Source organism: Eretmochelys imbricata, chromosome 27 (genome assembly GCF_965152235.1).
Source record: "Eretmochelys imbricata isolate rEreImb1 chromosome 27, rEreImb1.hap1, whole genome shotgun sequence".
In the NCBI taxonomy this organism is placed as follows: domain Eukaryota; kingdom Metazoa; phylum Chordata; order Testudines; family Cheloniidae; genus Eretmochelys; species Eretmochelys imbricata.
This window is the reverse complement of record NC_135598.1, coordinates 9,483,546-9,500,814: the sequence shown is the minus strand read 5'-3', so window position 1 is coordinate 9,500,814 and position 17,269 is coordinate 9,483,546. Positions and strand designations below refer to the sequence as shown.

Here is a 17,269-nt window from a genome sequence, read left to right as displayed (position 1 = left end):
CGGCGGAAGCGTGAGGGACCTAGCTGGAAACGGGGTCTGTTGGCGGTGGAGGAGCGGCCTGGCGCGGAGTGACCGTCAGCGGGATAGAACGAGAGACACGGCTGTCACCACGGAGCCCACCGGTGCTAACGCGGCGGCTACCGCCGCTTCCCGGGCTGGGGGCACCGGAGAGCAGCCGCCTTCGCTGCCCCCGCCCCCACCAAGGATGCCGCGCAGGAAGGTGAGTACAGGGCCGGGCAGGCTGGAAAGGCCCTGGGGAGGGACAAGGGGTTAGACCGTGTTTGCTCCCGTTTGCCCCCCAACGAAAAGCCCCCTACAGGCATGAAAACCGAGCGAAAATAGCGGCCTTCAGCCCCTGGCACCCGCCCCTCTTGCAACCTGAATGGCTCCCCAGTAGGGCCTGCTGAGCACTGATTGGTCATCGCTGCTATCACTCATCGCCCCAACGGTCATCTTTTCCCCTTCCCCCTCTTGGGGAACATTCCTCCTTTTTGCCTTTCTGATTGGACACCTACTTGGAGACCTGGTCCTTGATTGGCTCCTCCTTACGGCACTGCTGGACGCTGATTGGACGACATTGCTGGCCGTCTCTCCTTCCCACCGTCCTCTCCCCACGCGTGCCTTGTTTCTCCCGTTCGCTTTCCCTTCCCTCCCATTCAGTCCGCCCTCCCTTAGTGGCTGGGTCTGTGGCAGCGAGGTGCACGCGGATAGGCCGGAATTTCCCGTCCGTCACGCCCGGGGGCCGCGCCGCTTTCTCACTCATGTTTCTATTGGAGAGGATTCCTCTCCGCCCCTCCCCTCTTCCGCCGTGATTGGTTGGACGAGGCGGGGGAGCGCGCCCGAGCGAGCGGTAACGCAGCGGGGGCAAAACAAAGCGGCTGCGGCAGGGGTAGGTAGGGGCACCCCACCCCCAAGCCAGGCACAGGGGCGCAGCGCTGGATTTCGTCTCCGTTACTCCCCCCGACTGCCTTGCCCCACCCCCCGTGGGCTCCTCTAGGGCACCCCCAGGCCAGGATTGCCTTGCGCCCCCCCCCCCCCGTGGGCTCCTCTAGGGCACCCCCAGGCCAGGATTGCCTTGCGCCCCCCCCCCCCGTGGGCTCCTCTAGGGCACCCCCAGGCCAGGATTGCCTTGCGCCCCCCCCCGCCATAGGCTCCTCTAGGGCACCCCCAGGCCAGGATTGCCTTGCGCCCCCCCCCCGCCATAGGCTCCTCTAGGGCACCCCCAGGCCAGGATTGCCTTGCGCCCCCCCCCCCCGCCATAGGCTCCTCTAGGGCACCCCCAGGCCAGGATTGCCTTACTCCCCACTAGAGCATCCCCACCCTAGGGTTGCCTTACTGTCCTCTAGAGCAGTGGCTCTCCATCGTTCCAGACTACTGGACCCCCCCCCCTTTCAGGTGTCTGATTGGTCTTGCGCACCCCCAAGTTTTGCCTCACTTAAAAACGACTTGCTTACAAAATCAGACCTAAAACCACAAAAGTGTCACAGCCCCACTAGTACTGGAAAGTTGCTGCCTTTCATTTTTACCATATAATTATTATATAAATCAATTGGAATATAACTAGTGTCCTTACATTTCCATGTATAGTCTATAGAGCAATATAAACAAGTCATTGTATGAAATGTTAGTTTGTACTGGCTTCGCTAGTGCTTTTTAAGTAGCCTGTTGTAAAACTAGGCAAATATCTCTCTGAGTTGATGTACCCCTTGGAAGACCTCTTTGTTCCCTCTCAAGGGTACAGTACCCCTGGTTGAGAACCACTGCTCTAGAGCACCCCCCGTCGCAGGATTGCCTTACTCTTCCCCCATACTCTCCTCTATACCATCCCACACAGGACTGCCTTGCTCTTCCCCCGTACGCTCCTCTATAGTATCCCTTTGCATTGGGCTGCATTAATTCCCCTCCCCAGGCACTTTCCTGTACCGCACCGATTGCCTTAGCTCTCCCCATTCTTGTGTCTGTGCCACCCTCCTACAATTGGCCTTATTTCTTCCCCCTTATTTCACTGTATGTCATATATGCACCCACAATATGTGCTGCTTTAGATATTCCTGCTATGCTGTACCACTCCCACAGGACTGCTTTTATCTGACCCCTCCCCCATACCTCCCTCTACACTATGCCATTGTGCACTGCCAAAGCTCACCCTTGATGGACTTCATCAGCTACCCCTTATGCTCCCCTCTTTACCCCCTCAGATTCTCCTGGGCTCCTTCCCAAATCCCAGGGTTGTGTAGCTGGGACTCCCTGTATATAGGAGCATCTAGAAGACTCAAGGTGACGCACCTGCATTCATCAACCTGCCATGGCATGAAACCCTGCATGTTCACTCAGTCCTGGGCTTTCTTTCACATCACTCCCGCTCTGGACCCCAAACCCTGCTCCAGTGGGGCAAGTGAATGGTCATTTGGTCAGAACAGGTAGTCTTGGGTCCCGTCTTCCCCACTGCTAACTCTGCCAGTGCTTGCACGTCACTAGGATGCACTGGGCCTTGGCTCTACTTCAAGTATGTTCTTAAATGAAATTGGTGCCATCTGTAGCTTTATGGACCTGATCTGTTTGCAAAAAATCTTGTATTATGGATGGTACTGTCTGATATCTCATGTTTCTAGTACTAAAGCGTGCTTTTCCTCCAGAGCAAACTACCTGAATGCCATTAGTTTGTTTTTGTTGTGTATTGAAATTATCTTATTTCTAGTATTAATGCAAGTAGAAGTGCTCCTGTGCTAATGTCTGGGTCTGTGGTGTTACAGAGGAATGCAGGCAGTAGTTCAGATGGAACCGAAGACTCCGATTTCTCTACAGATCCTGAGCACACGGACAGCTCTGAAAGTGATGGCACGTCGCGAAGATCCGCCCGTGTGACCCGCTCCTCAGCCAGGCTCAGTCAGAGCTCTCAAGGTAAATTCCTTTCTTCCGAGCCCCACCAGAAGCAGCTGGCTGGGCAGTCACAGTATTCTTGGCTTGGTATTACTTAAAGGAATTTTAGTGAATCTGTACCTTCACATTAGTTAATCCCATTCATTATTTTTTCTCATTGAATACAGGTGTGCCAGGGAAAGGAACAAAGGCATTGCAAGGGGGAGGGATAGCTCCGTGGTTTGAGCATTGGCCTGCTAAACCCAGGGTTGTGAGTTCAGTCCTTGAGTGGGCCATTTAGGGATCTGGGGCAAAAACTGGGGACTGGCCCTGCTTTGAGCAGGGGTTGAACTAGATGACCTCCTGAGGTCCCTTCCAACCCTGATATTCTATGATTCTAAATGAGGCTGTTCAATCTAATGATTAACCAGGGGGTTGGAAGTCTGACCTCCTGTCTATTCCCTGATCTGAGAGGTAGTGTTGTCTAGTAGTTCAAGGCACTGGCAGTTGGAATCCTTAGGTTCTATTCTTAGCTTTGCCACTGATTTTCTGAGACCTTTAGAAAGTCACTTGACCTCTCTAACTCAGTTTTCTTATGTGTATAATGGATGCTACCTACCTAATACAAACGTTTGTGATGCTCAGTTTAGTGGTTTTGGTGCACTTAAAGATTCTTAAGCATGTAGTTATATAAAAGTGCTAAGTATCATTCACATGAAAGAAATCTTGGGAACTTTCAAAGTCGCTTGAGTTATTTTAAGGAACAGCTGTTTGTATTGTAATCAAAAGAAATGTTCAAAACATGCCTTTGCATAAAAAGGCCTGGCACACCTGGAATTCGCTGTTCTGTTAAGGCTTCATTGTAACCATATCCCTGAAACTGGACCTCAGGGCTTTTTCTCCTGAATTTTAGCTTAGTAATATCACTAAGCTCTTGGATACCATAGTGATGAGAACTGCATATAAATAACTAGACAGAAAGAGGGAAGTTGGTATTTGGAGACTTCAGGCTGCTTGGAGGTGCTCAGAAATGGAAGTTGAGGCTCAGTGCTGTGAGGAGGAGTGTATTTTCTGATTAGTTGAAAACCTTTTGTATAATGGAGTGTAATCAATATATTGTGTCAGTGGGATATATTTTGCATGTTTCTACATTTTGGCATCTAGACTGAGGGTAGTTTTACTTTTCCAATTTCTCATAGTTGATTTAAGGACTGCTGTTCTTGGCTGACAGTAATTAAAAGGAAAAAAACATTTTTTTTGCCGGAGAATTTGCTGCATGAGAAGGTGGTAACGCTGGAAGGTTACATGCAGGGTCCCAATTCTACTGCCTTGCACCAAAAGCAGCTGTGGTATACAGAGGGCTGATCTAACTAGTAATGAGTCTCATCTTCACAGGCAGCTTTTTCTCTTTCTCAGTGGGAGGTGGTTTGTAACCATTGGCTAAATGATGGAATACAGAGCAAGTTGACTTTGTGCCTGATGCCTCAGATTGTTGGTGGCTCATAGTGTCTCTAAAACTGGGAAAGAGGGCAGCTTAGACAAACAGAACAGATCTCGATGCCAGTAGGTGTATCAATGGTGTTGGAAGAGAGACCTTGCTGTTGGGGTCAAGCTGTCAGATGATGTTGAACCTGTAGTTTAGATTGTTGATAGGAGCAGAACCAGAGGTAATTTGACCCTGGCTTTGCGGGTCAGGCGGGGAGGCAGTTTAGTGATTGGTAGTGGTTGCCCTCAATTAAATTTGTTGTTTTTTTTTTTTTTTTAATTAAACTAGATTCTAGCCCGGTTCGTAATCCGCCATCCTTTGGCGCAGAGGAGCCTGCCTATTCTACTAGGAGGGTGACCCGCAGTCAACAACAACCCACCCCTGTGACTCCAAAAAAATACCCACTCCGACAGACCCGCTCATCTGGATCGGAAACAGAGCAAGTGGTCGACTTCTCTGATAGAGGTACGGGAGCGAGGTGTGGCTTTGAATGCTTGCAGGACGATGTCACCTGAGTGGTGTGCTTTCCCTCAGAGACGAGCCCGATGAGACTGAGGGTTTAACACAGGGCCCTAAGGATAAGGGTTTGCAGCAGGTGGCTGCGTGTTGTATGAAGTCACGTAATTCATTTCTTTGTAAGCTTCCCTTCATGCAAATTTATAACGTCTCAACTCTTATTCAGATACCAAAAATGCAGTGGATCATGACGAGTCTCCACCGCGCACCCCAACTGGGAATGCCCCCTCTTCAGAGTCTGACATAGATATATCCAGTCCAAACGTGTCCCATGATGAGAGCATTGCCAAGGACATGTCCATGAAGGATTCTGGAAGTGACCTGTCTCATCGCCCCAAGCGCCGCCGCTTCCATGAAAGCTACAACTTCAACATGAAGTGTCCCACACCTGGTTGCAACTCCCTAGGTAAAGCCAGCTCCAAGATTAGTTCCTCTCCCTTCCATTTCTGACATTGGGCTCAGTAGCCCACATTTCACAGAGTTGAGAACCCCACTGGGTGGAGTTGCATGTCTCCGCTGCATGTACTTTATTGGGATCAGGATATTTGTTGAAATAGAAAACCACTTGGGGGGAATGGAACACGCCAGCAGTACATACTTTTCAAGGGTGTCTTTTGGCCAGAAATGGTTGAGGGTGGTGTGGAGAAGGAAAAAATTGGCACTCTAACCATCCATTCTCAGGCTTTTCAAGTTTCTCTACCTGCACCCAGATCAGTGGCGTTCTCATGATGCACTATCACTTGTACAAAAAGCTCTGCGTTTACTGCAAAATTCTCTGCAGAGTTGGGCCTGGAAGGTCAATGGAATATTCTTCTAGGTCAGCAGTTGAGATCCGTCTGTTAGTAGTGACTAGTTGCCATGCCACCTGTTGGCTCTTTGGCATACGTGGAAATAGTTTTGATCTTGTTTCAGTTTCCTCCTACACAAACTTCAGTTGCCCCCTTTTTAATAGTTTCTCAGCAAAGAGAGCAACTGGATGGGCTATGGAGTTTGAAATACCCTTTCTCACTTGAGGTGGTCAATGCATGTCAGTGCTGTGACAGAATAGTGTGGAGGAAGCTTGCCCTGCTGCTGTCTGAACGTTGTCTGTTCTGTGAACAAATGCAATCTGCACTAAATTCACTTTGAAGCAAAATGAAAAACCCTGTTTTATACTGATATCTTGCGGTATTCTGGATGGAATATCAGTGAAATTTGTTGGTTCCAATCCTAGTAAATCCTTTTGGAATTCTTGCATCCTGCAGTGGAGGGGTGAGAGTGGAGGGGAATGGATGTGATGTGAAGGGAAAGTGATCTGTCAGAAAGAAGATGGGTCTTCAACATAAAGGCTTGGGGAAAATATAGGCTCCTGGAGGTAAGACCCTTGTTACTGCCAGAAGCGGGGTACTTGGAAGGAAGATGATCTAACCTGATAATGTGGTAGTAGTGTGTATATTTGGGTTTCCTTTTTGGCCCCTACAGCTTATCTCTTGAATCATGAGATTTGTTCGTCCTGTTTTACGGGAATAAACTTATTTGGCCCCTCTTTGAAACCCGGCCACCATATCTAACTACCTGATCTAAAGTTGCTTTAATTATTGGCTTTTTTACTTACTGACTATAAGGTGTTTTTTCTCTGGTTCTCCACAGGACACCTAACAGGGAAGCATGAGAGACACTTTTCCATATCAGGATGCCCACTGTATCATAACCTCTCAGCAGATGAGTGCAAGGTAACTTTCTCTCCTCTTCTGTTTTCATTCTGCTTTTACAGTACGAGATGTCAAGGCCTGTCATTAATGCCCTAGGGTTAAACTGATGGTTGTTATGCTCCAAGTGCAGTCTCACTTCAGGCATGAAACAGCCATGCATATTTGTGTCACAGTATGCATTCTGTATACTGGAATTCAAAGGGGAACTAGAAAAGACTCCTAACATGCTTTGAGGACTTTGTTCTGATTTCCAGGTGAGAGCGCAGAGTCGAGATAAACAGATCGAGGAGAGGATGCTGTCCCACAGACAGGATGACAACAACAGGCATGCCACCAGACATCAGGTATGCATTCTCTAGGTGCAAATTTCCCAATTCTAGGTGCAAAACCTCAATTCGGGCCTTCAGGCTTTTGTGACTAGAACTCTTGCATTCCTCTCCCTGATTCATCTTTGAGATGGGCTTTTGTCCTGGGCTCTCATGCACCATTATCCTCTCTATTGTAATCATGAGATGAGGGTTTGGAGCAGCCCAAACCCTGGTTGCTGGTGAGAGCATGGGATGTGGCTGGCCCTGATTGCTATAGGAAACATCATAATCCAGCAATCTATTATAGTTGCACGAAATAGGCTGTGGCTGTTCTGAGGGATTATTCTCCGTTAGCGCTTTTTGAAATGCAGAGCAAATGTGTTTCTACAGAAACGCATTGGACAGTATACCTTCTGCTAAACCAAAGAGAGAGCCTTCAGTGGTTTATGCTTCTCAAATTTTGGACACATGGGTTCAAATCTAGAGGAGTTTATCTTTGTAACAAGTTTGAACTGAGTCTGTTTCTAAGGATTACTTGTCCACATGATAAAATCCCACATAGACAGAGTATGGTTCTGTGCATTGGGATTGAGACGTACTAGCAGAGAAGTGCAGGGCCTGGGGAAGAAAGAGGACTCTGTCCTTTCCATGCCTGCGCTCTGCCTGACTCTAATCTGTGTTCTCTCATGAGCTTTGAAATTCATAAAACTCATTTAAACATTTTTTATGGAAGATGCAGCTAGCACACATTATCAACCCATTGCTCACGTAACATACTCTATATTCTTTTATGTTGCCTTGTGATTTCATGTTGCCCTTCCTAGCTACTGGTGGCAAGCAGTCAACTGAGCCTACCCTTCAGGGGAGAAAGACTTGATGAAAGGGGGAACACATGGAATGTTGAGTCCTTTAGAACTGAAAGGATACGGGCAATGTCTGAAGTTAGCTAAGTGCATTGACTATTCCTAGTCTCTCTCTTTCAGGCACCAACAGAGAGACAGCTGCGGTACAAAGAGAAAGTAGCAGAGCTGAGGAAGAAAAGGAATGCGGGACTAACCAAGGAGCAAAAAGAAAAGTACATGGTATGACAGTAATATTTTTCTTTAGTTCCTTTCTATAGTATGCCACAAGCATATGGAGACTTGGCTTTCCACTCATTCTACAGAATGCTGGGCTAACAAGGCTGTGGCGATCAGCAGCCCAGGGTTGGCATAGATCATTCAGAGGTTTAAAGCTCCTAATATTTAATTGTTTCAGGAGCACAGACAAACCTATGGCAACACCAGAGAACCCCTCTTGGAAAACCTGACTAGCGAGTATGACCTGGAGCTTTTCCGAAGAGCACAAGCACGGGCGTCTGAAGACCTGGTGAGACTCCTAATCCTTATCATGTCTGATAGCAGCAGCCTTTGCTTTTCCAAGAGCTGAACGTCCCCAGAATCTGCAGTGTTTATGCTGATAAGTGAGTGTGTGTGACAAGAGCCTCTGAACCATGCAAAGTGTAAATGGCAATAGAATGCAGAGTGAAACATCTTCAAAATAAGAGCCAAGTCAGTGGAGTTACACCAGGGCTGACTGTCTTCCTGTATTTAGGTCTTAAAAATATAACGAGTCTAGAGGTGTCTGACAGCCATGAATTTGTCCACGGCAGAGCTGGAGCTGTGCATTTCCAGTCTTGGACATTGCAAGAGCTCTGAGGCAAGAGAGTGATTCGGTCCCATTTATCAAGTGCTCATTTGCAGCTTTCCTCCTGTGAGAGAAGACCAATGTGTTCCTGGGCAGAATGGGCAACAGCTTCACACATTGAAACAATAGCTGAGTATTGATTGAGTTGAGAGTTTAAAATGCTGTGCAAGAGGCCAGCCTATCAGCCCGCTGCCATCCTGGAGTTCAGAACTGTGTCTTAAGCTAGACTGATAAGGGCTTCTTGAGATGCCACTTCCCATCCCTTAAAGCTGATCCAGAAACAATTTTGATGGTCTCTGGCGGTAGCTTGGGGCCACCTTGACCAGAATGGTCAATTGCCCTTTTTCCCTTGTGGGAGGGAGAAAATACAAAGTGGCATGGAGGGTAAATTTGCTTTCAAGTTAACAATACAAGGTAAGGTTGAGTGATGTGAGGTCCTGGAGATCACAGGCCATACCAGCATGACAAGAAACTTGTTATTATGTGTCAGGCTAGAGGGGAAGCATGGAAGGGCTCCTTGGGGATTTGCATTTTGTAAGATGGTTCTGGAAGAAGCTCACAGAAGGGAAATAAATGTTTGTTTTTCCCTTTCCTTTTTTATTACATTTCCGCTATTCCTTCCGCTGATAGGAGAAGTTGCGGCTTCAAGGCCAGATCACAGAAGGCAGCAACATGATTAAAACAATCGCCTTTGGCCGCTATGAGCTGGACACCTGGTATCATTCTCCCTATCCAGAAGAATATGCTCGGTTGGGACGCCTCTACATGTGCGAGTTCTGTCTCAAATACATGAAGAGTCAGACAATACTACGCAGACACATGGTAAATCCTTGGTGGTCGTTGCCCAGTTCCTTAGGTTTAGAGATTGGAAGTATAATGAAAACACATCAAAACAAAGGAGCTGTTTTGGGCTCTAGTAGTCCATTTTGGAGCCTGCCTGCCAGAATGCTAAGTGCTCTGCACAGCTTTGAAAGGAAGACAGGTTTTCTCAGATTGCCTTAATCCCTGGGCCAGCTGGATGGACCGCAGTGGAGTAGGAGTCGGAGCTGGGAATCCAGTTTCTCATTGTAGCTGAACAGGAATGAACTTTTCTCTGTTAGGAACACTTATTTTATATCCAAGAGGCTCTTTCTGCTTTCAAAGCAGCTGCTAGAGCAGTATTGTTACCCTAACTTTGACTGTCCTTTTCTTGTAGGCAAAATGTGTCTGGAAACATCCACCGGGGGATGAAATTTACCGCAAAGGCTCGATTTCGGTGTTTGAAGTGGATGGGAAAAAGAACAAGGTAACTGGAATTGCAGTGGTGGCACAGTCTTGCTTCTGACGTTCACATTTCTAATGCACTTTATATGTCACCTGCCTCACGCTGTAGAGAAGCAGGAGATGGGATGGCCTCTTTCCCTCTGATTCCAGAAGGGGTTTTAGTGCCTATACTGCCCCTTCTCGCAATGCTAGCCGTTATGTCAGTGCGCTGGATGGTTCTTGCAACAGTGCCCCTGAATAATGTCTATCTGCATCTTCCTTGTGGCTGTTATTTGGCCCTCCTGCAGATCCATGGTTCCATCGGCTTGTTCACATACAAGTACAGTAGCCGCTGTCAGCTGTATGTTCAGTTCCCCTTCTGAACCTTAATGAGGCCCCTCAGTTCCTGGACTCATGCCACCACTACCTGTCTCCCATACAGTTACGAATGTTATAAACTGCAGTGGAGCAACCCAGCTCCATTGCTGGTTAGAGCATTCACAGTTGACTAGTGTGTACTGGCAGGTACAACTGAGGGCTTAGTCTAGTGAAGTGGTATAGTTGCCTCCAAATGGCTAGAGCCATTGCTAAAGTGGAAAACCCTTCTGAGCCCTGCTAGAAACTGGATATTGAGGGGTTTTGTTGCCATGGCTAGGAATGAAGCTGTTTTGAGAAGACCCTCATTTGGTGGAAGAATAGATCTACTCTAATCTGTATTTTGTTACAGTTCCCATCCTTTCAAAAGTGGAAGGGGTTCTCTTTCAGAGATGCTACACCATGACAAACAGGTGTGTCAGATTCTCCTTCTGCTTCCAGATCTACTGCCAAAACCTGTGCCTGCTGGCGAAGCTTTTCTTGGATCATAAGACTCTATATTATGATGTTGAACCCTTCCTCTTCTATGTCATGACAGAAGCTGACAACACTGGCTGCCACCTGATAGGGTATTTCTCCAAGGTCAGTAGAAATCAACCACCAATATATGTAAATCCTGTATTAATGCCATAGCTTAAGACAGAGGTCATCTGTGTAGGCCCTCACTCCTTGGTTTTCTACAAGTCCCAACATCCAAGTGTCCAGGAAGAGCTAAAATTTCAAAGCTAAACTACAAAAGCTTTTTCAGAAGCTTTGCTATTTAGCTTTCCTAATTGCTAGCAAAATCAAACTTTTGCAAAGAGACATTGTTATATTAAACTGTAATTCATAACCACTTGTATACAAGTTAGCTAGGATCTCATTGTCTCAAATGGAGATGAATTCCTTTGTGATAAATTTAGATTCATTTTCTAATAGTAGTTAGCACTTCTAATGCTTTTTATCCCTAGAGCTTTATAAAGCACTTTGAGATGGGAAAATATATCCATTTTATAGATGGGGAACTGAGGAATAAAGTGAAGTGAATTGCCCACGGCCACACCACATGTCAGTGGCAGAACTTGGGGTAAAAGTCAGGTCTCCTGTCTCATAGTCCTGTGTCTTGTCTGCTCACCCATGTTGCCTCCTTAATAGACAGAAGTGTCTCTAGGCTTTTTACTTAATGCCTGTTACATCTTCGTGAAGCACACTTCCTAGCGGTCTTTACTTAAATGCAGTTTCTGTGGTGCAATTGTCCCGAGAGAGTAAAAATTTGCAGCAAATGAAAGCCATTAGACAGTAGAATAGTCTCCCAAGGAGAGTGTTGGAAGCTCCATCTCTTAAACCACCTAAGTTATGACTGGATAAAGCACTGAAGAAACATAAAGAAATATCCTGTGTTGGCCTGCGGATTACGTTGTCCTAATGTGTCTCTTCCCTCATCAAACTTTTTGCTAGTGCAGAGTGTATATCATTCTTGTGCAGTGTTAACTTTATGTTGCATGTGCAATTAAGAAGGTTGTTGGATTCAGAACAGAGATTGCTGTGCCAGCTAATGACCTGGCAGTTGTTTTAAATCAACAATCTCTTACGACAAGGCTCTGTGTGCCTTCCATCCTACTCCCAGCAATCATGAGAGTGGGGGTCCAGTTTAATGGTTAATACAGTAATAAACTCTAAGCCAGCTTGGTGGGTGGAGGACGCTCATATCAAAAGTTAATTGTCAGGCTGGCTATTACATTGCTGTTTCACTCAACTTCTGTTGCGTCAGCTGTGCTGCCTTGTTTGGCCTACCGCAATAGCGATGTACTTGCTGTTTGTGCAGATTGAGACCTGCTGATCTCATTTCTCCCTCATCTCACTTTCAGGAGAAGAATTCTTTTCTCAACTACAATGTGTCTTGTATTCTGACAATGCCTCAGTACATGAGGCAGGGTTATGGCAAAATGCTCATCGACTTCAGTAAGTATATGGAAAAGTTATGGCAAAATCTTTCAGGAGTGTCTGTGAAATGAGGCAAACCCTCTATCTTCAAGAGTTCAGCTTTTGTCTCTATACTGTATTCCTTCCTTGGCCTTTGAGAAGCAGAGAAATGCACAGCTGAGTCAGATAAGGTTCCTTCAAACCAAGCTTGTACATACTGTATCAGTGCCCTTGACTCCCAGAAGAGCTGTTGAGCACACGCTTTTGCATGTGTGTTTCAGTGGGGCCATTCAGGGCAGGATTGTAACAGATATGTGGGTGCAGAAGTGGCCAATCAAAAGAAGAGGCTTTAAGATAGTTCATATCCAGGTACTGTTACTCCCTTTTAGGGAAACTTATGCTAACAAAACCTGCACAGTTGTCTCTTGTGGTTCTTTCCAAATGTGTCTCAGACCATACTGATGCAAGTCAGCAGTATTTTCTGGACTGAATTATAATCGCTCACCACTTACAGGCTATAGTTGGTCTGTCTGTATGGAAAAAGACTTCTGAGCTGCATTTCCAATGCTATACATAAGGTGGTAGCCAGGAGGCATTGACTTCCCCCGATTAACTGTTTCTTGGTGAACTTGTGCAACACACATGTTGCTCATTGGGCATCCATGATGACAAGTCTCTGCAGTTAGCTGTAGTTAGCTAACCGTCAGGAGAGAGCCTGATATACTGTTAGTAAACGTCTTGTCTTGCTCACAGGTTATTTACTCTCCAAAGTGGAAGAAAAGGTTGGCTCTCCAGAACGCCCGCTGTCTGACTTGGGCCTTATCAGCTACCGTAGTTACTGGAAGGAAGTTCTTCTTCGATATCTGCATAATTTCCAAGGCAAAGAGATCTCTATCAAAGGTGTGTTCTAGTGTTAAATGAGCTTGTAGAGAATTTGTTCAGGAATGTTTCTGTGCTCTTTTTTCGTCACCCCTTTCTCCAAACCTGTAGTGACTGACGTTTGGCCCATTTTACCCTCATGGGTGAGTTGCTTTCTCTTACTGGGGTTCTTGAAGTGACATGGCTCCTCTAGACTGCAATTAGATGGGTTTTTGTCTTGCTGTCTTACACCACTATTTTTTAAATTTAAGCTAGGTTGCTGGGTTTTGAAGGTTCACAACGCACCCACTTGTATGCCCTTAATTAAATGTTTTATTTATAAAAAGAAAAACACTGAGTGATGGGGATCAAAACAGCAGCTTGAAAGTCAGCATCATTGCACAGCTCAGTCTCCAGAAAAGCAAAAGTAAATAACTAGGTACAAATGAGTAATGTTTTACACCTTTGATGCTATGCAGATCTAGTTATTAAGAATGCAGCAGGCACATGGACTGCTGCTTAGCTCATGTCTGTGCTTTCAAAAATCAACCCTCACAGCCACCCCTTGGGCGATAACAATTATTCCCATTTCACAGGTGAGGAAAGTGAAGCACGGAGGTGATGCCTTGTCTAAGGTCACATAGCAAGTCAGTGACACAGCTGGGAATGGACTCCGGGCTCCCAGTACCTGCTCTTACCACTAGATAACACTGCTTCCCTAATCATTGAGCAAGCTGAAGCAGAGGAATGAGTAATGGCATTAAAGTTAAAGATCTCAGTATTCACAAGGCATCTTGTGGATATAATTATGAAGGGTGGGTACAGCATAACATGAAGTTGTATTTGAGAACTAAACAAGTACGACAGCTGCAGTCTTGAGGGAATTCCTTGGTGGTCTGGCCTGTTGCCTTCTATCCTCTTGTGGACTGTGATCTTGTTTTTCAGAAATCAGCCAGGAGACTGCAGTGAACCCTGTTGACATCGTTAGTACTCTGCAGGCACTTCAGATGCTCAAGTACTGGAAGGGCAAACACCTGGTCTTAAAGAGACAGGTAAGACTTCTGGTGTCTGCACCTGCACTTTTAGTTTCTTACAGTTCAGCTTTGTGTGTTAGGTCCATAGGATAATATCCTATCTTAGTCTACATTCCCTATGCATTGTGTTGGGTTTTCTTGCACTTTGATTCTGGTGAGGGAACTTTCTAATCTTAAAGCGAAACAAAATATCTGATAAAGTGTCAGGTGGGTCCCCAGTCTGATTTTTCCCTCCTCTCCCCGACTAGTGTAGAAATCCTCTACTTATTAACCACCTTCTGTGGTGGTTTTTGACATAGGGAAATTCCATTGCTAGTCTTAAGCAAGTAAATCCTCAAACCCAGCTCCCTTCTTTACTGTTTTTTTATTTCCCCTTCCTGGGGCTCTCACCTGCAGGTGAAGACAGCCCGACCTATGTTATCAGTGGAGTTGCTAGGGAGTAATATGGGCTGCTCCATTCACAATGTGTCATCTCTGTGGTACCAAGCAGATGGTGCGCAGGTCATCTCCAATGTGTTGGACTCACATGTGGGTTGTCCAATGGATAATTCACATCAGTTATTCTCTTTTGTTTAACCTGCCCTTTCATGCTCTCTTTCTCAGGATCTGATTGACGAATGGATAGCCAAAGAGGCAAAAAGATCAAACACCAATAAGACAATGGATCCCAGTTGTTTGAAATGGACCCCTCCCAAGGGAACTTAACTGGCCATCACTCCAGAAGCCAGTGAGGAACCCCAGCAGTAGGAAGTACCCTAGGGATCTCTGTTGTATCTGTTGCTGTTGTGATTAGCTGGTACAGTACCCTCCAGGAAGATCAGTTCCCCTTGGTACTGTTCTGGCCCAGATCTTTTGTGCACACCACAGATGCTGGTTCTGAGGAACTTTATGTTTCGGCCTCAATGAGGTTGCAAGGATTGGATCTGTATAGGACCCAAGCACTGGCCCAAGGAGTTCTGATATCTGGTACTGTACCTGTCCAGTCACTGGTCCTGCCCTCATGTTCTTATTCCAATGAGGTTGTGTTGTGTCCTATAATCTGTTTGTGTTCCTTCCTGCAGGCACTCTGCTTTCTAAGTAACGGACAGGACAGCTTCTGTGGCCTTTGAACAAGGTCTACAAATCTGTTCTCCAAATTATTCTATCAACGTTTTGTTTGGGAAAAGAGTTGTAAATCTGCATCCGAGCAGGTTCCCAACATGTTGCCAGTTTACTGACTTTAGCATTGTTATAACTAACCCTGTCTGATGAACTTCCTTACCCCATGTATCAATTAGTTTCAGTAAGACAGCATGACACCTCTTTAAAGAGAGCTTCCCCACATAATATACCGGGTCTTCATGTAACAAAAACTGACTGCTAATATTGTACACTCTGAAGCTTGCACAACTTGCACCTGTCACTGAGTGGTGTGATCATTGGTGTTACACTGGAAGAGTCCAGATTAATAGTGTGAGAGCACTGTGATGTGACATACTGTTAGAGAGTAGCCCTTTTGGGTGTGGCAGGCGCTCCTGAGTTTAGTATCATGGCAGTACAGGCCTCTGAGGTCAGATATCACTAGTTTCCTTGTTGCTGGAGTTGGTGGTTTCCTTTACACGTATAGAAACAAGTTTAGTGTATTTCAACTTAGTCGTTCTCCTAAAACAGTCTTTGAATTGTAGCTTTTTGAAAAGACTCTCTCTATATTAAAGGAATAAAATACTAATTTCAGGTGAATTTTTGATAACCTTGTCCAAACAGCCACAGCAAGTCTATAAAGCAATATCATCAGTTGTTCGACTGTCTAAAGCATACATTCTGTGCATCGACAGTGGCTCCGGCTATCTGTATGGATGGTTGCTTTTCTGTTAACAGTACATCCTGTCTGTTCTTGTAGAACAACAGTGACAACCCCCCATACACACACACACACACACACAGCCCTCTGCACCACCAAAAGAAACCTCCATAAAATGGCTTTCAAGTATAACCACTGTCCTTGTTCCATGCGTTTCCTATCTATTGCCTGCATGGGGACAGGTGTGAGGTGAGTGATAGCTGCATTTAGACCCTTCCTATGATCTCTTGTTCTGTGGTGTCTGAAATGAAGCACTTACCATGTGCTGGTAAGTAAGGGCCATTTCTTGTTAATCACTGACCGTTCCCAGTGTGGATAAGTTCTCTACAGGCCCTTTCATGTTGGGCTGTGCCTTTTTCTTTGCCTCCCTAAATAAATAGATCTCGGCACAGAATTTATATCCTTGTGGGCATTACTGAGGATTGCTGTCAAGTGCCCTTGGATCCTACGTTGTAGCTGAAGACATACTCTTGGAACCATCTGGCAGGGTGGAACTCTGGGGAGTGGGGAAGAAGGCCAGTCATGTACACAAGCTAAACCCTGTTCCCCTGATGTGGTAGAATGTGCTATTCCTGTATCTATTTCTCAATAAAGCATGTTCTCTGCTCAAGTCGTCAATTCCTTCCTTTTAGTTTTCCTGAGCAGTGGGGATTTAAGGTGGCTCTTTTGTTGAGTTGAGACTGCTTTTTCCATTCCTAACATGTAAGATACTTGAATTTTGAACCTTCCTTTATGCTGTCATTGTAATGGGGATAGTGACTGAAGCAGACTTCAGGTTGGCTGCATTAAAAATGTCCTAGATCCTGTATTAGCTTTGTTTAGAAATACCTCTCTGTGGTGGATGGTGCTGTTGGGAGTGTATAACTTTAATGTACGATAGCTCTAAGACCGTACTTCCAACGTTCATACCAAGTCTGACTGTAGTGGCCCCCAAAGTTGTTGTAAGAAGGGAGGAGCTTCCTAGGACTGATGGTCCTAGTTGGTTACCCTAGCAGTTCTTCCATGACCATGGCACCTTTTGGTCTCCTGTTCTCTGCTGGTGGCACACAGTTTAGCCTCCTGAGGACTGAAATGCTTTAGTCTAAGGGAAGTCTTCAGGCTTAATATAGGGGTATCTGGGTGTTGATAATTAATGGGCTGTGCTATAGAGGAGGTAAGATTCAGTGATCTAATGGTTCCTTCTGGCCTTAAACACTTTGAAACCAGACCTATTTCTTCCCCCCAGGAGAGTTTTGAAGAGCTAAGTCTCTGTCTTTTGAAGATCAAAAGTTTGAAGTTCAAGGCAGACCTCAAAGATTTTGAGCCTTTGCTACAATTTCTGATTTAAATTGGAAGCTAATGAAACCACTCTGGTCCCATCTCTCTCCAGAGGTTTGCTATGGGAAGCAGATCACCCTGGGTTTCCCTTTTTTCTGCTTCCCTCTCTTACACTCTGGTTGGGATGAGCATCTGTGCACCCTACCCTGTGTTGC

General features: G+C 45.9%; 1 protein-coding gene across 1 annotated transcript; it reads left to right on the top strand.

The window, feature by feature from the left end:
* Positions 1 to 12: 12 nt before the first annotated feature.
* On the top strand, positions 13 to 16,407 carry KAT7 (lysine acetyltransferase 7). The gene is made up of 15 exons (XM_077806177.1): positions 13 to 220; positions 2,754 to 2,901; positions 4,634 to 4,810; positions 5,028 to 5,267; positions 6,491 to 6,573; positions 6,807 to 6,896; positions 7,844 to 7,942; positions 8,118 to 8,228; positions 9,177 to 9,368; positions 9,742 to 9,831; positions 10,605 to 10,745; positions 12,011 to 12,104; positions 12,819 to 12,965; positions 13,869 to 13,975; positions 14,561 to 16,407. Exons 1-15 carry the CDS (start codon positions 206 to 208, stop codon positions 14,660 to 14,662), a joined length of 1,836 nt encoding a protein of 611 aa, XP_077662303.1. The 5' UTR covers positions 13 to 205; the 3' UTR covers positions 14,663 to 16,407.
* The last annotated feature ends 862 nt before the right edge of the window (positions 16,408 to 17,269 follow it).

What these genes read in the sequence shown, in the direction of transcription:
- KAT7 (XM_077806177.1), top strand. An exon ending in ACCTGGTTGCAACTCCCTAG is followed by an intron (nt 5,268 to 6,490) that starts GTAAAGCCAGCT and finishes GGTTCTCCACAG; the next exon opens with GACACCTAACAGGGAAGCAT. An exon ending in TCTCAGCAGATGAGTGCAAG is followed by an intron (nt 6,574 to 6,806) that starts GTAACTTTCTCT and finishes TCTGATTTCCAG; the next exon opens with GTGAGAGCGCAGAGTCGAGA.